The sequence below is a fragment of the Thalassophryne amazonica genome, chromosome 2 (genome assembly GCF_902500255.1).
Source record: "Thalassophryne amazonica chromosome 2, fThaAma1.1, whole genome shotgun sequence".
Lineage (NCBI taxonomy): Eukaryota > Metazoa > Chordata > Actinopteri > Batrachoidiformes > Batrachoididae > Thalassophryne > Thalassophryne amazonica.
In genome coordinates, this window is record NC_047104.1 from 88974547 (window position 1) to 88999608 (window position 25062).

The following is a 25062-nucleotide window of genomic DNA, read 5'->3' on the forward strand; positions in this document are numbered from 1 at the left end:
GCTTGGTATACGACGGCGTCGGCCCCAGAGGGTTAAAGACATGCAGGTTAGGTGAATTGGAAACTTTACAGTTGTCCAGGTTTCCCTTGCAAAAAAAGTTCTCTATCTCAATGGGAGTAACCTGGTTAAAAAAAAACAAATCAACATCAGGGAGTCACCTTGGCCCCTGTATGATAACCACCCAGACAGACAACACCAACATATGTAAAATAAGTCATCTATCTGCTGCAGCCACATGAAGAATTGATGTCCCCATGACCTTCTACAGCCACTGGGGTCATCGGCACCCAGGAACCTGTGTGCTGCACCATGCACAGAGAAATGGCCAAAATGTCAAAGCTGATGCTCCCATAATGCAAGTTATACTTTTCATCTTAGTCACCCTAAGTAACTCACACACACTCCAACTAAGGGTCGCTGGGAGCTGGAGCCTATCCAGGCAGTACCCTAAGTAAATACAAAAAGTAATTCCAATGGTACAACAGTAAGAATCCTCCAAAAAGACCAGACACAAAAGACATCTTGTGTTGCCACCCAAAGCTCACAACCACACATTAAGACAGGTAGCACCAGTACCCTAAAGAATTGGACCGACATTCTCCTGCAAAAAACATTGCCATCACCAAACATCTCTGTTCAGCAACCTCATGACTCCATCAGCTCTTCTCAGGTATCTCTCAATCTCAAAGGTCAGAGACCCAGGGACGTGAATGTTACTGCCGAGATAAGTGAGCAGAAAGTAAACAGGAGAAACGTTTTATAGTGCAACACACAGTTTTGACATGTGAGCACACTTTTAAAGTGCAGCTTTACACTCAGTGGTGTCAGTTGTGTAAATGAATAAAATAAAATGTATTCAATGTGTCACAAGGGGTCTCTGTAATCCTTGTTTTAAGGGAACCTGAGCAACATTTAATTAAACAAATATCCTTTCCTCTGTTGACAAAATAAAAAACAAATAAATCCTTTAAAAATCCACGTGGGTAAGGCCATTATGCCTGGCTGAAAGCATGTCGATCTGTCAGCCAGGAACACTCAGACTGCCTTATGGCACCATTGTACATGAGTTAATTAAACGGAGGAGACCTCTGAACTCAGATAAAGTACTGTACCAACGTACACAGCTGCTTTATATGGCTGTACCGCAGATCCGGGGTCATTGCTGAGATAAAATGACTTTATGGTCGGGGTTATATCAGCTTGGATGGAACATTTGATTTACAGATATTCACTTCCACTGACAGTAAACTTAATCCACCCAGTGTTTTTAAGTCTGCAGTGAGCATACGGAAACAAAACAGTTATTAATCAAAGAAAGCAAACTATACACTTTATGTATTTCCATCGCATCCACAATTTCCAGCAAATTCGAATACATAGTTTTAACATGACACTTAATACAATAAACTTAATGTGAGTCAAATTTGTCTGTTAAAGTACATGCATTTAAAACCAACTGGATGTATTTATCAAGTCAAGTCTGGAAGCATGCACTGATGCTGCACTTTGCCGTATCCATAACACCACAGAACCACCTTGGGTCCTGGATGGCAACCACCCAGGTAGAAAACCAGTCCATTAACCACATTTTAAAATAACCATCTATCTGTCACAGCCAGGTGAAACACGGCATACCTTTAGCCTTCTCCAGCTACTGGGGTCCGCAACACTCAGGTACCTGTGTGCTGGATCACGCACACAGAAACAGGTCACATGACCAAAATGTCATAACTGACGCTCCTTCACAATGCAAGTGATACTCCCCATCCTAGTCTCTCTTAGTAACCACTCATTTGATACAAAGTCATTCCAGCAGTACCCAAGGATCCTCCAAAGAGACTGAGTACCAAAGTGTCCAAGTCTCGCAATACAGGCAGCTCCAGGACCCTAAAGAGCTGGACCTTCGTTCGCCTACAAAGATATCAGCGCCGCCAAATACCTCTGTCCAGTGACCTCAGGACTCCACAAGCTTGTCTCAAGCGTGTCTCGATCGCAAAGGCTGAGGACCCAGAGACATGTATGTCACTGCCAAGATAAGCGAATGTCACTACAAGATGTATTTATGATAAATGCATAAACCTGGTTATTACGTCTTTTAAAGACATAGTGATTACAACCCAATCTCAGGGCAGTTTGTGATGGCATTCCAAAAAGTACATTAATCTATGGGTTTGTGATACTGTCACAAAAATGGGTCCTTTTCGTGACGGGGGACGAAACTACAAATTCATTTCGTGAGGGGGGCACAAAATGAGGGGTGACACAGGGGTCTTGGGGGTGGGTTATGGTTAGAGTTAGGAGAAGGGGAGAATTAAGATAAAATAAAAAATACTGCGTCATGAAAATAGGACTCATTTTGTGACAGGGGCACAAAAAAACAGACGGGACTGGAACAGTCACACAATTACAGAAATTTCATTATCTGTTTTATTTTGTATTTGACAAATCTATGTTGTGTTCATTTACTAGTTTTATATGTTAAAAACTGTGTAAAACAAATGGATGGAAAATTGACATGCGATTAAAAAATGAACACACACATACTTTTTCTTTCTTGTTTTGGAGGAGTGGGTGATCCCATTCTGCAACATGGCCAAAAGGTGGTAGTGTTGAGTTGTTTTTTTTTTTTTTTTTTTTTAATTACTGTTGCATTAAGGCAACACGAAAACGTTTAAATTCAAACTCTTTTTTTTTTCCACTGATTGATTTATTTATTAAATTTTGTGATGACTTGTCTCTGAAGTTTCCACTAACATCTTGTGGTCGTGTGATTCATTAGACAAAAATATTAGTAACTAGGAAGAGTAAGACATATACATATATTGAGAAAAAAAAAATAGGAAATAACTGAAACATGATCAAATTAGATTTTTTTTTTTCCTTTTCTTTTAGTGACTTTGCAGCGCAGTCCGCTTCACTAAAATCAAACTAAATGATCTTCTTTTTTTCTCCTCCCTGCATTAAAATGAGATTGCCGTGAACAGGCTGAGTCCCAGCTGACAGTCAGCTGATGCCTCTGACAGTTGAGAAAACTTTTTTTTTCCTCTCTTCCTGTCCCGCACTGATATGTTAATTAGCTCTCACATTGAGCGACCCGATTGGCTCGTCGTCCGAGTCAATTTCCCATCTCCATCCTGACGTCATGGCCGCTACAACGCTCTTAAACTCATCTGCTGTGTGATCCCTGTAAAAAAGCTCCGCAGCAGCAGCCAGCACGGCTGCTTCTCTCCTCCTCCTGCTGCTCCGCTTGTGTCCATGAAGAAGCCCGTAAAGTGTTAAATGTTTGAAATCCCAAACCGCCGAACTTCTCATGCTGAAACGGGACCGGGCTGCTGGTGTGCGCGGCGCCGCTGTGCAGATAGAAACTCCTTACGCACGCCTGTAACTCCGCGACTGCATACGAAAAGGGACGCTCCTGTCTTTTTCCTTTCCTTTTTTTAAATTTATTTATTTATTTTATTTTTTTTTTCCTGAAGTTTGAAGGCAAAAGCTTCAAAAAGTCAAACTGGCTCACGTCCTCAGCAGCCAGCCCGCTTTGACAGCTGGTCTTCAGCCCGTTTGGAGGACTGTCAGCAGCAAGAGGATGGCATCAGAGCTGGCAATGAGCAACTCCGACCTGCCCACCAGTCCCCTGGCCATGGAATATGTTAATGACTTCGATCTGATGAAGTTTGAAGTGAAAAAGGAGCCGGTGGAGCCCGATCGCAACATCAGCCAGTGCAGCCGCCTTATCGCCGGGGGATCCTTGTCTTCCACCCCGATGAGCACGCCTTGCAGCTCGGTGCCACCTTCCCCAAGCTTCTCGGCGCCCAGTCCGGGCTCGGGGAGCGAGCAGAAGACGCACATCGAGGATTTCTACTGGATGTCCGGTTACCAACAGCAGCTGAATCCAGAGGCGCTGGGCTTCAGCCCCGAAGACGCGGTCGAGGCGCTGATCAACAGCAGTCACCAGCTCCAGTCGTTCGATGGTTACGCCAGGGGCCAACAGTTCGCCGGCGCAGGCGGAGCAGGGGGCGCCATGGCCGGTGAGGAGATGGGCTCCGCCGCGGCGGTGGTGTCGGCAGTTATCGCGGCGGCGGCGGCTCAGAACGGCGCGCAGCACCACCACCATCATCACCACCACCACGGCAGCAGCGGCGGCGGCGGCGGCGGAGGCGGCGGCGCGCACCACCAGGCGCCCGGCGTGCAGTCCAACGGCGCGTCTGGCACAAACCACCCGCACATGCGTCTGGAGGAGCGCTTCTCGGACGAGCAGCTGGTGACCATGTCGGTGCGGGAGCTCAACCGGCAGCTACGGGGGGTCAGCAAGGAAGAGGTGATCAGATTGAAACAGAAGAGGAGGACCCTAAAGAACAGAGGTTACGCGCAGTCCTGCCGCTTCAAGCGCGTCCAGCAGCGGCACGTCCTGGAGGGAGAGAAGACGCAGCTCATGCAGCAGGTCGAGCACCTAAAGCAGGAGATCTCCAGGCTGGTCCGGGAGAGGGACGCGTACAAGGAAAAGTACGAGAAGCTCATCAGCAACGGCTTCAGAGAAACGGAATCAGGCAGCGACAACAACCCTTCATCCCCGGAGTTTTTCATGTGAGTGCCGTGATTAAAAAAAGCACCCCTGCTTTAAAACAAAAAAAGTTATTTCTCATTTTTGACCAAGAACTGTTTTGATTTTACACTTTGAAAATAAAGAAAAAATAAAACAGTGGTTGCGCACGTTTTTCCACTGTTTTGGTTTTTTTTTTATATTTATTTATTTTTTTTTTATTATTTTGAGTTTCCATCCGTGTTAAACATTTTGGAAACTTTTTTTTCCTGTCAGTTTTTGCCTGTTTGTCGATTTTTTTTTTTTTTTTTTTTTGTTCATTCATTTTTTTTTTTTTTTTTTTTTTTATTTGCAGTGTTTGAAGTTGATCCAACTTTTACAAAGTGCGCATGCAGGCACTGACTGTAAACTTCCCCCTTCCGTCGTTTCACTTTGAATCAAATGTACAGACCTGCCCAACCCGCATCCATCTACAATATTTTTATATCCCTTATTATTTTTTACATCTTTTTTTGCCAAATTTGGAGGATCGCCACCTCATCCCACGCTTACAACAACAAAAGAACTCTATCCATTTACAAACTCATTGTTTAAAAGAGATTATTGGACTGCCCTGCATGCTGGACATGTATGGTGTTGTTGTTTTTTTATATATATATATATATTTTATTTTATTTTAATTTTACTTTTTTATGTCGGATGATTCCAGCATGGCATTCATACTTCATTTTTTGGCCTCCTCACTTTTTTGGGACAGTAACAAAAAAGTGACACAGGACTTCCTACCCCTTGTAATCTATCCAAGTGCATTTCAGCTGTGTTGAACGCACCTCCTCCACCGTCTCCTTCTCCTCCTCCTCCACCTCCTCCACCTCCGGCTCTCATTAGACTGAATGCGCTTTGATTCGTGGAAGCTGATCGGCGGCGATCCCGGTGCAAAGGCAAAGAATGGAGCTCCACTTTTCTCCACTTTTTCTTTTTTTTTTTTTTTTTTTTAAGGAATCGCTTCTGGAAGTGCACGCTGTTGCTTATTGCTATTTTTTTAATGTGCATTTGAAAGTCTTTGCTTAAATTTAAAGTATAATTAAAACAAAGTTTTCTTATAAATTGCAAAGGATAATGCGCTACGGGTTGATTTTCTTTAGATGCATCGTGGTAATTAAGAATCACTGCAAAGGTTTTCTAAATTAATTTGTTCAGAGAAATTGGCACTACTTACGCAGTTGAGGAATTTCTGGGCAGGCATTAACAGCGCTTTTGCAGCATGTACTTAAAAGTGTGCAGAGATTATTGTTATTTTGTATTTAAAGAAGGGTTCATTCTCAATATGGTAGGAATCAAAGCAAATAATCATGCTTTTAAAATGCGTTTCTGCAGCCAAGAGACGTATTCTGGACTGAAATGCACTAAAATGTAAAGTTGAGGAAAAGTATCCTGAAGCTTCCGTTCTTGTTGCGAGTGAATCGTGAGTTTTGATACTTTATTCACAGTTCAGCAAAGTTTGCTGTTTTGTTTTTAACGAACTTTGCAAAGCAATAACAGCTATTCTAATCAATAATGTCTGGACATTGTTAGATGGTCAGGGATTGACACCCTGTATGTGAAAAAAATGAACCATTTGCCAGGAAATATGAAATATGTTAATTAATCTTTCAATTTTATATATATTAAAATTATATTTTGCTGTGGCAAAATTATTTCACACCACTAACCATATGTGATGTTCATATGTGCTCATTCTTTTTTTTCATTTCATACAATTAAATGATATGCAATAAATGTAGTAATTGTCTGTCAAGAAGTTTCTCTTTTTTAAACTTGTTCACAGAATACTGGAATATAAAGAGGGTCAAAAGTTACCGGATCACACTATAACACTCTTTTGTAGAGAATTTTAATAATCAATTTAATAAGTTATTTGCAATAAAATGATCAAAATGATAAAGTGTAAATTGGAAACATTTTGGAGACACTTTGACTTTTTTATTTGGACTGGTGCGTACAAATGCTGACATCCAGACTTGGTGTAATGAGACTATAAAAGTGCTTTAAGACACAGTGGGCACAGGATACTGCACGTTAATCGTCAAGTCATTATTTTTTTTAAGTATTTGCTAAGATCAATTGAAAATATATCTCATTTGTTGCAGTGCTCACTTTCTTTGGTCAAAATTATATTTACATTTTGAATAATTTCTTCACATATTCTACTTTAAATATTTTCGATCATTTAAATTTTTGAGAATGCAAGACAAATGGAATTTTGTATTTCCATCTTTTTTTTTACTTTAGACTGATCTGTGCATGTGAGCATTAATGTTTGTGTCTTTGTGCAGACGTTTGTGTGCATACATGCACCGTCAAAATCATTTGTGCATGCTCTGGATTTGCACAACTTCTTTCCTTCTTTCTGTGTTTGCTGGGCGGTTGGTGTGATGCGCCTGCATGTCAGCATTTGACTTTTCCATTCTCACCCTGCTTCATCTCAATGGTCAGTTAACCCAGAGGCAGACAAACTTCGGGGTGTGGGCAGGGTGCAGCAAGGGCCCCTGTCATGTCATCAGGTATGTTTCGTGGGGCTGGAGTACATGTCATCTTAACTCTGCGGCTGTGTGGCTTTGAATTTCTACTGCTTTCTGACTTTGTTTTACCAGAAATAGCCTTTGGATTTTAACTGAAAAGTTTCTGAAAACACAAGATTAAAGCTTTCTTTCATAAATTCTGGGCCAAAGAACAGCCTTGCGGGCATCAAATTTCAACAATTTGGTCCAACAGGAAGATGAATGTGCCAAAAATCCTCTTTAAAGTAAAGTTTCCAAGGACAGATTCATTCTGGATTTGTCAGCAAGCTCGTATATTTGCAACTTTCCCACACTTTATGTGCGCACATGCACAAGGACATGCACGAAATAAACCACACAATCCAGTTCTTCGTAAACTGCAACCTATTAAATTTGACAAAAAAAGAAAGCTGTGTTGTGAACCATCTGCCACTGATGATGTGCTGTCCACATTTAACCCAACACTTCGATCCCGATCTGTTTTATGCGTTTTCCTCTGAGGTGCGAGCTGTGGTGGCAGATTTGCCCAGAGTGAGTGGAGAGGGACTGAGACAATAGTCAGGCTCGGGCTGAATTAAATGATTTGCAAATGATTAATAGTGGTGTGGGCCACTGGCTCCTGCGATGTAGAGATGATAAATCGTGAGTGCGGCTCCGTGCAGGCTGTGCCAGTGTTGGGTCTTTTGCGTGCACCACTAGCAATTTACAGCCAAGCCGCTCTCCTTCTTCCTCAATTTATCTAATTACATCTATTTGATCTAAGCAGTGGAGCTGCTATCTTTTGATATTTCATATTAGCCACAACAATGACTTGAGGAAGGATAATTGATAGCTTTTTCTCTTTTTAGTGCCCATTCAAAGCGAGTTTTCTTTCCTTCTTGAGGACTTCAGATTTCCTTCCTTTAAGTAATTTGCATAGTGGGTTTATTTGATGTGTTTTGTGCGGCATGTAAAAAATGAAAATTTGGGTTCTGTTTAAGATTGTCTTGTTGGGGTCTTGTTTAATTTGTTTCCTTTCTGGGAAAGATCAGTAAGACCTCTAATGTGCATGTACTAGAAATGAAAACACCTCCCCACCAAAACAGATCTGCTTTGTTTTTGCTTTTGTTTTTTTTGACTGAAGCACTCTGGTCCCCACAATTATAAACAATATTTTTGGGAAAATAAATTCATCTGCAAAAGAAGCTTTATCATATCTGTAGTACCATTGCGTAATGGTAAGTGATAAAGCTGTCACTCTCCCTATGATTCATGTGGAACATGTGGGCAGACAGCGTGCAAGGCATAGCACGTTGTTCGCTCAGGCGAGCCAGCCGACAGGCCCGAAAATAGACAGGACTGGCCAGTAAACGAAGGATCAGCTGCGTTACTTTTTTGTGAATTTTGGCATCTTTTAACTGGGATTGTTCCACCTCGCTCAGGTCCTCTGCTGATACACAATGGGTTTTATCTCTCTGCTCATGCATGCACGTCTGTCTGTTGTCTTTTGTAGAAGAGGATGAGTAGAGGTCAAATGTACAGCGCACAAGGCTGCTCTCAAAGTCATTAGAGTAATCCTCACCCTGGGGAGCTCACGCTCTTTCCTCTGCTCAGAATCCACCCAATAAGATGTACAGGCACATCCGACTTGCTATAGTACACAATAAATTTCAATCTACACACTGCCAAATTGTAATTTCCTGTATTTCATCACCACAGCAGTATTTAAACCACATGAATACAAACAGTACAGTTGGTAGTTTTCACATCTGAATTTTCCAAAAAGTGTTTGCAAAAGGACGTAGCAAAATTCCAGCATTTCATTAAGAGAGAGTGTCTATGGCCGTGTTGAATTTAACCCAAGAAAAGTGTTAATTTAGCACTGAAAAGAACACACACTGGTGATTTTGCTGTGTACATGCAGCAGAGTTAGATTAATCGTGAAAGAGGTCATATTGTGCAAAACCAGTTTTTACAACAAATATGGTTGGGCTTTCTATGTGACACATCTCTTAATCCTACATTTCTATGATTCTACAAGTACAAATTCTCCTACCATCAACAAAATCATGGCCTAAAATCACTCATTTTAGATTTCTGTGTTTTACATCAACAAATCTAAGCCTGGAAGTGTACGTAATGTTGTGAGACAACCAATGAGCTGGTCTGTGCTTTGTTAGACACTCACATGTTCAGTTGAGAAACAGAGAGTCTGTAGTGGGTGTGGCACAATATTAGCAGCTCCTTTCAATTTAAAGAACAGACACAGAAATATTATTTAAAATTTGAAGTTTTGGTTTAATATTGGTCTGCATTCACATGAGTATTTATGGGTGTTTTAGCTACAAATTACTGTTTTCAGTCAACTAGTGACCTGCATTAGGTTCTGTGTGGAAAATGTGACCCTTTTAAAATGTGTAGTGGAGAATCAATGGAACATTAATCTAATAAAAAGCCATATTAAATCAAGTGATAGCAATCATTTAGATTTTCTCCCATTTGATCCCATTTGGCTAATTTGAGCAAATTCCTGACTCACGGTAATACAGTACAAAGCACAATGCAAAGGAAGCAGCAAATTACTATTTGGAACTGCCATGATTATACAGAGTCAAGCTGATTTCATTCTCTGACTCACATCATTCAAGAATCAAACAGTGGTTGTTCCTGAAACAAAATGAAATAATCACAGGTATGTAAAAAAAAAAAAAAGTTACTTATTAAACAACCATTAGTGAGTTGGGTTAAGATTTTAAGTATAATTAATGTTTGTATTCAAAGATCAAGATTGAAATACTGACCTTTTTCAGATACAAACTAACTCGTATGACTCAGTTATTGATGTTCTCATTTTAAACTGAGAGGATGTAGTTTTATTTTCTGTAATGCAACAGGCCAGAGTGTTTAAGACGTAAATAGGGTGTCAGTGTAGTTATTGGATTTGATTTCTTCTTTTGGTCTTACAAGGAGCTTCTGGTTAAACACACACACACACACACACACACACACACACACACACACACACACACACACACACACACACACACACACACACACACATATATATGTGTATGTGTGTGTGTGTGTGTTATCTCAACACAATCACGTGGCAGCCACATCTGCAACATTGACTGACAGCAACAAAATCAAGCCGCTTTTTTCACTATGTAAAAGAAGACAGTAACAGTCACTTTTTGTTATTTCAACACAGTGGGGATCAAATTCTCCTTTTATCAACTTTGCATTTTCTGTGACTTTCGTTTGTCAGCATGCTTTTCACTGACATGAAGTGGACATGCACTGTTATTAAAGAGTTGTCCTTGAAAGAATGGCTGCAGGATATGTTGGTTTAAAAAAAAGAGAAAGAAAAGGGACTGGAACTGTTGGTGTTAAGGTACATAGCAACGCTTACATAAGTGTCATATCTTCAAGTAGCATGATTGCACAAATATGGCAAGGGGCTTCATCTGACGTTTTAGAAGGATTTGAAATTATGCCTATTGAGACGGGCACTCAGAGAGTGCATATCTCCACAAAGGCCATTCCTCTTAAGGATATACATTTTCAGCCCTATTGTCCATTGAATACACTGAGAGGTCACCCCTCATGAAACTCTATTTGTTCTGCTGGATCAGAACACTTCTCTCTCTCTGTCGACACAGTAATTTTTGCAGAGTAAAATTTACTCTGCCAGGATAACATCTGGTCCAGTCCAAATAGAGTTAAATATACTCTATCACATTGCTAAATCAATTCTATCACAGTGTAAGATCAATTCTATCATGCTGTAAATGACTGATTTCACTCTATATAGAGTGAAATCAGCTCTACAGTCTTGTCATATCACATTTTTCAACTCCAATAAGATTCATTCACAGCACGATAGAGTTGATTTTAAACTGCAATAGAATTGATTTAGCACTGTGATAGAGTATGTTTAACTCTGTTTGGACTGGGACCAAATGTTATCCTGGCAGAGTAAATTTCTCTCTCTCTCTCTCTCTCTCTCTCTCTCTCTCTCTCTCGAGAGAGAGAGAGAGAATTTTTACCCATTAAGGTATATGGAATATCTCCTGAGAGATTACTGAAATAAAGAAAAAAAAAAAAGTTTATCTGCTCCTTGATCTGGAACTGCTCCAAGATTTATGGGGTTCATCCTTAGACCGTGTTTCACCTCACCACCAAGTTTTATGAAAACTAGCTGAACAGTTTTTGCGTAATCCTGCTGAGAGACAAACACACAAACAAAGTAATGTCAACATAAACTCCTTGGCAGAACTCCTAAATATGCCTACTAAAAATAGACAAAACACATTTACATTCTGGGTTATGTGTAGCTGTCTCATAATTTTAACATATGTTCTTAATAAAAATGTAGAGCCACAGTGTAAATACAGACACACATACTCAAGTATCACACATGTGAAAATGCTACAAGGGCTTTTAAATAGTCACATTCAGCAACAATAAAATATGTGAAGTCATTTTCATAAAAGTTCGTAGGCATTAAGGGACCAGAAAATTTACCCTGACCTTGATCATTTTTGGTCCGAATTAAATTCAAGAGTGATTGCCTCCATTGAGATCACCAGTATTAACAAAAGTAGTAAAATAAAAATTAATATCTAAAAATAAAATAAAACTAGAGCACCGCGCTCATGCAGTGCAAACCCTCCGCCAGCACTAGTTTCCAATTCCATAAATTTTTATCTTGGAAAAAAAATTTCAAGGTCAAAGTCCGGTTAGAAGTGACTTTTCATACGCTAAAATATAATACAAAAATATAAATCAAAAGGGCTTTTCAATGTTAATATCAAATATCTGCTAAGTATGCAATATGAATCAGATGTGGATAAAACTTAGTCTATTCATTGAGAGTGTCAGTTTGCACCTTATTATTATTATTAAATGAGAGTGATTGAGGCACTTTTGATTGAGATATAATGAAAAAAGTACATCAAAGGAGCTTTTCAATACTAAATTGAAATGTCCACAAAATCCACAGTCCGGATCAGATCCAGATCAAACTTTCTCAGGTGATAGTGAGTGCCAGTCTCCACCTCACTTTCAAATATGAGAGTGATTGGGGCATGTTTGATTAAGATATAATGTAAAATATACATCACATGGGGTTTTCAAGGTTACATAAATTTAAAATGCCACAAAATCTGTAATCTGGATCAGATCCGACTCAACTTTGTCAGTCGATAAAGGATACCATCGTACATAAAACTTTCAAATATGAAAGAAATTTGATCTTTTTTTGACAGTTATGAATTTATGAAAATGAATTAAGTGTTAAAGATAGGGATTTTTTTTTCTTACTTTGACCATTGACCTATGACCTTGAAAATTGAAGTTCTTGACTATCAGGACATGAAACCTTGGTAAAAAGTTCAGGACTATATATTAAAAACTGTGGGCTCCAGGCTGTTCAGAAACAGACATACAAATAAATGAACAGGGATGAAAACATAACCTCCTCCATCTTTGTTGGCAGAGGTAACTATGGCGTACTTTCCAAATAATATGACAAATATAACAGCTGACTAGGGTTATATCTGGATTATTTTCATTATTGATTCATCTGTCAAATATTTTCTCAATTAATCGATGAATGGTTTGTTCCTTCAAATATCAGAAAATGGTGAAAATACAGCCCAGTGTTTCAAAAGTGCAAGATGATGTCCTCAAATAACTTGTTTTGTCTACAACCCAGTGATATTTAATTTGTCAGAGGGGAGGAAAGAAACCAGAAAATATTCAAGAATATTAAGAAGCTGATATGAGAGAATTAGGACATTACAAAGATAGACTTAAAATTATTAATTATTTATCAAAATACTTGATTAGTTTAATAATTGATCATTAATTAATCAGTTTTCACTATAGGTGATATGGTAAATGGACTGCATTTATGTAGTGCTTTTCCATCTGCATCAGACACTCAAAGTGCTTTACAGCAACTAGGGGATTAAGGACCTTGCCCAAGGGCCTTCAGGGATTTTCCGGTCAGGCTGGGATTTGAACCAAGGATCATCTGATCTCAAGCCTAAAGTTTAACCTCTAGACCATCACCTACCCCCATCTTTATGCACCTTTAAATTTCCTCATCTTAAAGGTTTTATTTTAATTACTGTGCATTATTTCATGTGATGAATCCGATTCACTAAGATATAAGTTTACACTAAGATTTCAATTCACCACTGTTTTTTTTTTTTCCCCTCCTGACTTTATGCAGACTGTTGGAGTTATGTGACTTTTATTTGAAAATCTGGAGATTTAACATTTCCTTTACTGCTGTGCACGAGTGAAGTCGTTTCACAAATGTCATTTTCCACTGTGTTTAAAAGAGCTCCATTTGGCATCCGTGCAAGAGAAAGCTAAGCGCTTTCTGCAGTAAACCAAAGGGCTCCATGCATGCTAAAAATGAAATGTTATATTTATTAATTGTAGTTATGTTAACCAGTTTCCCAAAATGTAGTGTTTAAATTGGAAAAAATAATATACACAAAACTGTAGCAATTTATTACAATTTGCTTTTTCATTTAAATAACCAAGTTTTGTGGAATGTTTGACATAACTAAATTAAGGAAATATGATGTTTCTTTTTTTAGTTTACATGTATAGCCATTTGTGTAACTCCAAAGTTTAAGTGGACCTTAAATTTATGTTCCATCCATCCTTTATCCATATCTGCTCATCCTTTTCATAATTGTGTATTTTACTGAAATAATCCAGTTTAAAGCTTTTACTATGAAATAACACATTTTGAATTGTCTCCTCTGGAATTCTGTATGTTTAGATATTTTCCTTTCGTCTCTTGTGGTTGCACTGTTTTGATGCATGAGTTCTGCCTGTAGAATCCATTTGCATGCAAATTTTTACATTTCCCTCCGCATCAAACACTTACTATGATACATGTAATGTATTTCAGCAGACAGACAAGGTGAAAGAATCTCACTCGGAGTGCATCTACCTTTTTCTTTGTAATTGTTTACGTGCACGTATATGTGCATCTGTCAGGGAGTCAGAGTGTCACAGAGACAACAAGCACAGATGAAGGTGACAGACGCCTTACATAGTTCCTTTAATATTCATTTATTTATTGTTTTCTTTGTGTGTGTTTTGTTAAATGTTGTTTTTAGGTCATCGAGAAAATTTCTCCATCTGTGATTTCAAGCCTCGATCTTCTATGTCCTTCGCTCCTTGGGGTAAACAGCAAATTTCTTTACTTCTTCCATTTACTTTTACTTATTACATTCACATGATTTTGACTTTATGACACAGTGAAGTTACATGTGACAAAATATTTCTCAGAAAAAAATTATTGCTACTTTATTCACAATGTCAAATATTTGTTTGTTATTAAATGTTACGTTTGCTTTGACACTTTAAAAGTAAAAAGTCTCAGATCAGGGAGACAGACACCCTCTCTACTTTTAAGATTAGGCTTAAAACTTTCCTTTTTGCTAAAGCTTATAGTTAGGGCTGGATCAGGTGACCCTGAACCATCCCTTAGTTATGCTGCTATAGACTTAGACTGCTGGGGGGTTTCTTTCTCTTTTTGCTCTGTATGCACCACTCTGCATTTAATCATTAGTGATTGATCTCTGCTCCCCTCCACAGCATGTCTTTTTCCTGATTCTCTCCCTCAGCCCCAACCAGCCCCAGCAGAAGACTGCCCCTCCCTGAGCCTGGTTCTGCTGGAAGTTTCTTCCTGTTAAAAGGGAGTTTTTCCTTCCCACTGTCGCCAAGTGCTTGCTCACAGGGGGTCGTTTTGACCGTTGGGGTTTTTACGTAATTATTGTATGGCCTTGCCTTACAATATAAAGCGCCTTGGGGCAACTGTTTGTTGTGATTTGGCGCTATATAAATAAAATTGATTGATTGATTAAACCTGAATCAACATTTAAAAACTATTTTAACGTGTTACACTTACATTTATTAGTTTTATCAAATTAAATTTATAATATGTTTGAACCGTCAAAGTATGAATTTACTTTGAGAGAAACTTGTGAATGCAGGTGTGACAAATTAGCATATTTTTAAGTTAGAACAAGTTTTTTTTTCTAGTGTATTTTCATACGACACAACATAATTAACAAAAATAGTAGGTTAAATTGCAAACCTCATATAAAATTAATCATGACAAATTGTTATGGTTATGTGATTATGTTTTTTTTTTTTTTTTACTGTATTTTGTGTTTCCAAATTTAAACAGAACCAAGTTTTGTAGGTCTGGTTGACATAACTAGATTAAGTAAATGTAGCATTTAATTTTTAGTCTTCTTCACACAAAATTGCACATCTCAATACATTTTTCATCATGCACTCTATAAAGATACTGCATTTTAAAAATTTCTAATCGCATGCAGAACAGCATTTTGTCTTTGTTTTAAATAATTTTCTTTACTCCGTACAGGCTATTCTCAGCAAAAATGCATCATAAAATGTATGCAAAGAAATGCCTAATAGTTTGTACATAACCCACATTTCAGTTGGACAACTCGCGTAGAAGAAGAATATTTATTGCAACAGTAGCATCTAGTTTTGAGTTTGGTGGATGGGCTCCGATCATCACTCTCCTCCTATGTATGTTTGATATGAGGGAGTGATTATTAGACACATTTCTCCCCTGATTGTAGTGTACAGGTGGGTGGTGGGTGGAGCTGGGATGACGTAGCAGCAACAAAGTGATTGCATTGTTGAAGGGAGAGGGGAGATGGAAAACTGTCGCATATTAAATAGCCCTCCCAATTTAGAGGATCTGTTTTTGTGCATCATATAAAAGATGTTTTAACTGAAGGTATGTGGTAATTATATGAATGAGCCATGTTAGTATATATGTAGCACACAATTTGAGTTGTCTGCCAAAACTAACTCACAAGATTGCTTCATATTTGTTAAACATCATGTGACTGAAAACAAGAGCATGGATTTCTGACCAAAAAAGAGAGGTGGAAATTTGTCTTCTTCTACCCCTAACACTAACTATTGCCCTAAGGAGCATTTCTGTATGCTAAATGTGAAATCCATGGTGCACATGCCATTCATGGAAAATGCACAGAATATAGCACTTAACTTTTCATCTAATATATGACATGTGCAACCGAGTCTCACGGCATGTCGTGATTCAGCAGCACGAAATATACTTTAATCTGTTGGTTTGTGATCTTGTGACGAAAAGCCTGAGACTGGGCTGGAAATGTGTCACGGGATTACTTTGCACTGTGAGATGGTGCGGACAACATGAACACAAAAGTGCATGTGTACATATGCAAGGTTTGAAGTTTACCATGTACAAACCATGAGTCTCCTTATTTTAGTAGACGAAGTGGAAACTGTAACTGTAACTAACATCAGTATTGACAACTGACCCAGTAGACCTGTGTCAATCACATGTTCAGGAAAGCCTTCAAGTTAAATAAGTCCAGACTTTATCTTAACTTCTTGCCAGTGGGATCTCTCTGGTCACCCTTGTTTAGTAGCTGTTTCCATTGCTTTTATTGTGCTTCAAATTGATATCATAGTTTTGCCATTTTCAGTTAATTAAGGGTCGAAGACATTTCTTCTACTCCATGATGGGGGCGCTGACCAAGATTGCGATTTGAGGGCTGGAATGATGATCTATGATCATAACCCAAAAATGTTTCTTGGCATCTTGTTGCTGTAATTTAGTTGACACTGGTTATAATCTAAATGATTTCCGGATAAGCAAATTTTGTTCATTTTAACAATATAAGATTGTGAAACCTTTATGTGACTAACAAGAAACAAAATTATAGTGGTGACAAAATTCTTTCAGAATTTAAGTGTAAACAAACAAAAAACAAGACTAAACCAAACCCAAACATAATAAAAATCAATTTGAATGTTTGACTGTCTGTCATACAGAAAAGGTCAGCAGTGTGTTTTGTCATGACTTTAAGATGACAGGAGGTTCTACTGTTTTTTTTTTTTATGCTTCATAATGCAGACACCAGATGAATTTGCTATTTGAGGGTTGGAAAATATAATCCCATTAGCTATCATGTCACCACAGGAAGGCTGTCATGGCCTGTTGTTGCTGTATTTTAGTGCACATGGGTCAAAATGCCATATTGTTAACAGAGAAGGCAAATTTTGATAATTTTAATGATGAATCCTTTATTTGAATTCAAAGGAACAAAAATGATAGTGATGTGTTTTGCTCGTGACACATTAGGATGGCAGTAGACCTGACCTAAAAAAATGTACGTGTGTGTTTGTGGACATGTGTATTTTGCATGCAGTGTCATCTACTTGATTGTGCATAAGTGGAATCTGTCACTGGCCTTTCTCCAGCTCCACTTAGCTTCAGGAGGGGAAGCAGGACAAAAGCCATCAGGGAAGACAAGGACAAATCATCTTTAGATGAAGAGTTTAAGTGCTTTGATTTTCCTCCCACGTCACCGCTGTGAATTAGGTGCCCTCTGCTCACAGCTGGGGGTGCAGAACATAAACAACACCAGTGGAAAGGATGTTAAATGAATGAAAGTGGAAAACCATGAGGGCGTCTATCTTCGTCAGCCTCGTAAATCTTCGCTCCTTGCTGTGCCGTTGTGTTACGCTGCTATGGTGCTCTGACAACCTGCTAGCCGACTTGAGAGGGGCTGAGTGTGGCACAGTCGTTGCGATCCTGTTCTTGGCAGTTTCAGACATTGCAGGCAGAGCCGTGTCTTTGTTTTATGCAAATCCATGAATATGGTGGTGGGGCGGGGAGATGAACAGTCTGGCCACGTAGCTCCAGGAGGACAGGCTGAATGATGGAGACGGAGAGCCAGGTCTTGCTGTCCTTGCCTGGGGAAAGTGTCCTGACTGTGGCGTAGACTGCAGAGACACGGCCAGGACGCAGTGTCACGACTTCACCACTGATCACTCGTTTCCACCTACAGGAAGGCTCAGTAATCATGGAACTCTGGTTCCACCAGCAAGCCAAGCACACAGTTGAGTGATTCTATACTAACAGAATTAGAATAACCACAAACTGTAGCCACAGTTTTGCTCACCATTAAAAAAATTGCTGTGATTGCAGTGCTTTTACAATATATTTGCCCTGTTCCATCAGTTTGCCTTGGAGCCATCATAATCAACTTATATATGCATACAATGTCACCAATAGAAAGAAAAAAGGTAACACCATAATTGCATGTACAACTTATTTCTGCATGAAGAAAATCAGTGCTGTAACCTCCTAATGGCACATGTGGACCTGGATGGGGGTTGGCTGACTCACTAGGGACATTTGCATTAAATTATGTGTCCTAATATGTTAATTAGTTTGATGCAAAACCTTCCTCATGGCTCCGTCCACTGGGGAGGTGACGGTATTGAAGTGAAAGTGGAGAGCTCAAAATGAGAGAATCCTCAGTTTGAATTCCTGTCAGACAGGAAAATCTGTAAGGCCCTGTGGGTAAAGCACTTAATAGCTAAGTTGCCCCCAGTATCCAGTTGAGCATCTTGCATGGTAGCATGCTGACATTGGTGTGAGTGTGAATGGGTGAATGTGAGGCATCATTGTAAAACTCCACACAAGACGGTGGGGTTAAATTCCTGGTCAAGCTATCTGTCTGTGTCTCAGACACTTCATCTGCATTGTCCTAGACCACCCAGCTGTAATTGGCTACGAGCCCTGGCAGGGGAAGTAACTTATGATCAACTGCCCTCCTGCTGATAGGAAGTCGTAGACTAATCTGCTCCACACTATGGAATCTGGGAATAAGCAATGGTGCCAATGATCCTCATGGTCTATATATAGGACTTGACTGAGGAAATAACCTGTGATGGAGTGGCATTCCACTTATATTCCAGTTATGGACTCTCATCTGCTACGTGTCTGAAGCCCCAGGCTTTCAAGGACCTGCAGTGATTTTAACCAAGTGCTTTGATTTCTTCACACTGAAGCTGACAAATATGCAGCTGCTCCAGCACACTTCGATGTTATGATTGTGGTTTGCTCCTCAGAAACGTATTGATTCTAAAGAAGGACAACTTTTTTTTTGCTTCAGCACCAGCTCTGTTTTGACTGGAATGTGTTGATCTGTTCAAAATCAGGTTCATACGTTGGTGGAAGTGGCCTACGTGAGAGAAAAAGCTTTGCCGAAAGCCAGTTTGTACATCTGTGCTGCTGATACGAAAACTGTCTATGCTTATGTTCTGGTCAATGCAGATGAAAAAATATGGGTAATGAACCTACAGCTTTTTTTACATGCTGATGTGTAGTCCTCACAACTCTTAACAGACCTAATTTTTGTTGAACATTGAGGAAAGTGGAAATTTAAGTTGTGGTCACGTGGTGGGTTCACACTTAAACAGAATAAAGGACCAGTGGGAGGAGCTAAATGTTTAAAGTAAACATTAAGAAATATACATGGATTTTATGCTATAGGAAGCCCAGAAAATGTATTTTTTAATAGTTTCTCCAAGAGTTTAAATGGATTCCCTCTGGATTCCTTTCAGACACTTCCAAAGACATATGAGATGAAATGGAAACTTTAAATTGATCATAGTTGTCAATATGTATGTCTGTCTACATGTGACCCTGTGACAGAGTGATGGTTTGTAGAGGGTGTGCCCTGCTTCTCTCCCAATGACAGCTGGGACAGCTTCCCTGAAACCCTTAATTGAAATAAGCGGGTATAGGAAGTGAATGAAAGAAGGAATGAATGAATGCTAGATTAACAGGAACGAAATGGTTTCCATTCCGGAAACTACTAGAACTGAATTAAATTTATTTTCAATTTATTTAATTTATATAGCACCAAATCACAACAAAGCAGTCTCAAGGCCTTTCACACAAGTAAGGTCAAACCTTACCAACCCCTAGAGCAAGCACACAGGCCACAGTGGTAAGGGAAAAACTCCCTCTGATGATTTGAGGAAGAAACCTCAAGCAGACCAAACTCAAAGGGGTGACCCTCTGCTTGGGCCATGCTACCAACACAATAGACAATACAAATATACAGGAAATTTTGGGAGTCCATGCTGGTGTCCAGTACAGGATGCCTGCAGAAGAAGACACCCACTCCCACCTCTGGATGGAGCCACACCTCAAAGAGGAAAAAAAAAAAAAAACAGAATCAGGCTACAGAAAGACAATAAATACAGAATAATTTGTCAGCATTAAACAGAACAGAAGACATACTAAGGTGATCACTGGCCACTAGCCCTAAGCTTCACTAAAAGTCCCAGACTTTAGATAAAGTTGAAACTGAAAGACAAACACTCGCACAACAGTCTCGGAAATGTTTCAAGAAGCTGCCGCCATGCAGCAGCATGGAAGTGAAAACTGATTTGATGTAAACCTGCTTCCATAGGTGCGAGATGGCTGGTGCGTTTTCCCCTGTGAGTGGTTTGTGCGTGACTCACGTCAGGGCTTTGCTAAACAAAGAAGCTCTGGAGTTCAGAGCTCAGCTGGGAGATGAAGGACTCAGAATATGCTGACAAAGATAAAATGCCAGGTGTGTGCTGTGAGCGTGTGAAAGTGGCTGTGTGACAGGGAGCTAAGAGCAAATATAGATTGGGGAAACAGGCTGGTGTGTTTGTATGTGTGATTGCATGAACAAACTGTAACAGACAGGGAACCTCCCATGTAGCCGCTGTTCTACGGGCCGGTCTTCTTGGCCGTTGCGTCCTAATATCAGTACTGTAACTGAGTTGTAGTGTGGCAAACGTATTTGTGCGTGTTTGTTATGTCAGCGTTTGTGTATCTTCACCCTTTCTCTGCGCTGCACTCTCACGGTAACTGCTGGTCGGAAGCTCTTCTGTCACAGCGAGCTCTATTTCTGGGTGCCAGGATGTTGGTCTCAGTTGAGGAGGGCAGATGAAATCAATGTACATTGACTCATCATGTGGAGGAGAAAATGAATGAGAAAGAGGAGTGCACAAGCAATAGAGAGAAAGCAAGGATGGAGACGGATAAAAAAGAACAACCTTCTGCTTCATATGGGTCAAAAGTCGAGAGATGATTTATTCAAGACGGGGTGTTATTCCTCCCCCCCCCTCCTCCTCCTCCTCTAGGCTCCACCTGCCTTTCGGAAAAGGAGTGAGAAACAGGAGACTGCTCAGAAGGAGCTGATTATATTTAGCGGTGGTGACCGAAGACGCTGCGGTCTAACTTTAAAGTTAAAAATACAGTTATCCATGTACAGTGAGATGGGAACAGTGCGTCACTAACGAGCACAGCACACAGCGACTCACACCGTCTGTAGCTCACACCTTGTACTCTTTATTTATTAACTGCAAAAAATATGCACAAAAACATTCATCAGTTGACACACATGCAGTATACAGCTATGTACATAAGTATGTGGACAGTGATACTGTTTTTTGTAATTTTGCCACTGCACCACAACAGAGCTGAAATGAAACAATCAAGAGGTGCACGTAGTGTGGACATTAAGCTTTACTTCAAATGGCTGAACAAAAATATTGCATTAACCATGTAGGAATTGGAGCCATGTTTATACAAAAAATACCTCCATTTCACACACAAAAAACAACGATGACAAAAAAAACCCTGAATTTATAACAGTCCATTCACACAAAGTGAAAATGACTGTACAAGGTTTCCATCAATATCCGAGAGGGCAGACCCTGTCAACAACTCGGGCAGAGAATGAGATGGAAAGTGTAAGAAAGATAAAGATGTTAAGGCAAGCACAAGTCAAATACAAGTATATGCAAGAAAGAAAGAAAGCACAAGAAAGATAAGTGTGAGCAAACAAAGTGCCTCTAACACATGGTCAAGTTCAACACCAAGTTTTCCTGAACAGCACCTTGGCATGGTTTGCGAGTATCCCCAAAGGAGGTTGGCATGCCACAACTCAGGAATGGACGGTTAAACCTGTGCTGATTTTGGCCATCTTAAAAATTTTGGGGAGATAAGACAGACTCAAGAGTATTGATCATCTCATGCTGCTCAAGTGTTGAAGCTGGAGTGCAAAGTTCACCTGAAGTTGTGCTGGGCCTTCCCTGGGCTGTCATAAGCGGGGGGTGGCTTGGAATCAAAAAGATCTCTTTCTCCTGACTTCTCCTGAGTTTTGGTGAGGGCATGGCACCAAAAGCAGCGAGGTGAGAACTGCTTGTGGAAATCAGCTGAGATTCCTCATGCTGTACTTCAGCTGTACTTCAGCTTTTTATGGTATAAAATGTCACGAAACCTGCCAAGTTGTAAGAGTAATGAATAACAGAGAGAAAATTGTGAAGTGAAATGGGCAGAAACTCAGTGTTGCCCAGCGACAGCCCCAATACATAAAGATCTGGAGAAGATCTGTATGGAGGTGTGGACCAAAATCCCTGCTGCAGTGTGCAAACTTGGTCAAGAACTACAGGAAATGTCTGACCTCTGTAAATGCAAGCAAAAGTTTCTGTACCAAATGTTAAGTTCTGTTTTTCTAATGTATCAAATACTTATTTCATGCAACACAATGCAAATTCATTATTTAACCATCATACAATGTGATTTTCTGGATTTTTTTAATTTTTTTTTTAGATTCCATCTCTCACATATGAAGTGTACCTACGATAAAAATACAGACCTCTCCATTCTTTGTATTTGCAAATTGACAGTGGATCACATACTTATTTTCCTCACTGTATGTCAGTTGGTGTAAAGAGAAAAGTTTTCAGAAAGGAAAAATGTAAAGGTAAGTGCAAAAAAGAATAAAGAGTGTGAACAAATAAGTGTAAGCAAAATTTATGTCTGTTTGGATTTGAAGTGGTATTCAGGCAGATCACTTTGCTAATTATTTTCTGGTAGAAGAGCTCTGAGTGAGGCAGTCGTCTGTTCTCAGAGTCTCTGAGTGCTTAGTCAGCCATCCTCTGGCAGCAAGGTACTGTCAGGCTTCAGTAGACAGCTGGGGAGTGGGGTAGCGTGGGACCAAGCCACAGTTGAAGACAATGGATTTCAAGAGGAATCAAACTCATCAATGGCTACCACGGTGAATTCAAACTGTTGTATGTCTGTCAGGTTGCCGCATCCGCACGCTGGCTATGAAAACTGCGAAGGCCCAATGTCATTACTGGCAGTGTAAAGCTAATGTGGGCATAGCTGTTCTCTAAAGCCACAGGATGCACTCCTCAGCAATCAGCAAGAACATAAAAGGCATCGACTTAGAAACCGTTAAACACTTTGGTCCTTTTTACCCCTCAGCCCAGAAAGGTGCTTTGGTTTCTGTTTTCCAATTGCCAGACACTTTGGCTGATTGCCTTCAAATGTGTAGGATACATCTGGCCTAGGTTACCTGCAAAGGAAATTGATTTGGGGTCAGTAGGTCAAAGTTCAAGTTCTTTGGAGCATGATGTTAACCAGATACTGATTGTGAGTGAACATTACAGGTTATGCGAGACACACCCAGTTACTGCTATATTTGATACATATTTCAGTAGCATGGCAGCAATATAATATAATATATATATATATACACTCAACAAAAATATAAACGCAACACTTTTGGTTTTGCTCCCATTTCGTATGAAATGAACTCAAAGATCTAAAACTTTTTCCACATACACAATATCACCATTTCTCTCAAATATTGTTCACAAACCAGTCTAAATCTGTGATAGTGAGCACTTCTCCTTTGCTGAGATAATCCATCCCACCTCACAGGTGTGCCATATCAAGATGCTGATTAGACACCATGATTAGTGCACAGGTGTGCCTTAGACTGCCCACAATAAAAGGCCACTCTGAAAGGTGCAGTTTTATCACACAGCACAATGCCACAGATGTTGCAAGATTTGAGGGAGCGTGCAATTGGCATGCTGAAAGCAGGAATGTCAACCAGAGCTGTTGCTCGTGTATTGAATGTTCATTTCTCTGTCATAAGCCATCTCCAAAGGTGTTTCAGAGAATTTGGCAGTACATCCAACCAGCCTCACAACCGCAGACCACGTGTAACCACAGCAGCCCAGGAGCTCCACATCCAGCATGTTCACCTCCAAGATCGTCTGAGACCAGCCACTCGGACAGCTGCTGAAACAATCGGTTTGCATAACCAAAGAATTTCTGCACAAACCGTCAGAAACCGTCTCAGGGAAGCTCATCTGCATGCTCGTCGTCCTCATCGGGGTCTCGACCTGACTCCAGTTCATCGTCGTAACCGACTTGAGTGGGCAAATGCTCACATTCGCTGGTGTTTGGCACGTTGGAGAGGTGTTCTCTTCACGGATGAATCCCGGTTCACACTGTTCAGGGCAGATGGCAGACAGCGTGTGTGGTGTCGTGTGGGTGAGCGGTTTTCTGATGTCAGTGTTGTGGATCGAGTGGCCCATGGTAGCGGTGGGGTTATGGTATGGGCAGGCGTCTGTTATGGACGAAGAACACAGGTGCGTTTTATTGATGGCATTTTGAATGCACAGAGATACCGTGATGAGATCCTGAGGCCCATTGTTGTGCCATACATCCAAGAACATCACCTCATGTTGCAGCAGGATAATGCACGGCCCCATGTTGCAAGGATCTGTACACAATTCTTGGAAGCTGAAAATGTCCCAGTTCTTGCATGGCTGGCATACTCACCGGACATGTCACCCATTGAGCATGTTTGGGATGCTCTGGACCGGCGTATGCAACAGCGTGTACCAGTTCCTGCATATCACCCCAATAGAGCGCTTCGCTCTCAGACTGCAGGCTTACTTGTAGTTCCTAGGGTTTGTAAGAGTAGAATGGGAGGCAGAGCCTTCAGCTTTCAGGCTCCTCTCCTGTGGAACCAGCTCCCAATTCAGATCAGGGAGACAGACACCCTCTCTACTTTTAAGATTAGGCTTAAAACTTTCCTTTTTGCTAAAGCTTATAGTTAGGGCTGGATCAGGTGACCCTGAACCATCCCTTAGTTATGCTGCTATAGACGTAGACTGCTGGGGGGTTCCCATGATGCACTGTTTCTTTCTCTTTTTGCTCTGTATACACCACTCTGCATTTAATCATTAGTGATCGATCTCTGCTCCCCTCCACAGCAT

The 25062-nt window shown here is 40.2% G+C and overlaps 1 protein-coding gene and 1 long non-coding RNA gene across 3 annotated transcripts in view; one reads left to right on the top strand and one right to left on the bottom strand.

Annotated features, from left to right (window-relative positions):
• The window catches only part of LOC117526835, a 294238-nt gene that overhangs the window by 29795 nt on the left and 239381 nt on the right, over positions 1 to 25062 (bottom strand). The gene's annotated exons all lie outside the window — the stretch shown is intronic.
• Positions 3055 to 14268, top strand: LOC117526811 (transcription factor Maf-like). 2 transcript variants are annotated; one of them, XM_034188895.1, is made up of 2 exons: positions 3055 to 4581; positions 4893 to 5100. In XM_034188895.1, the coding sequence occupies exons 1-2, from the start codon at positions 3584 to 3586 to the stop codon at positions 4897 to 4899; spliced, it is 1005 nt and encodes a 334-aa protein (XP_034044786.1). In that variant the 5' UTR covers positions 3055 to 3583; the 3' UTR covers positions 4900 to 5100. The 2 variants fall into 2 exon arrangements, with proteins under 2 accessions (XP_034044786.1, XP_034044779.1); XM_034188888.1 differs by lacking the exon at positions 4893 to 5100 and adding an exon at positions 14226 to 14268 and having other exon boundaries at positions 3462 to 4581.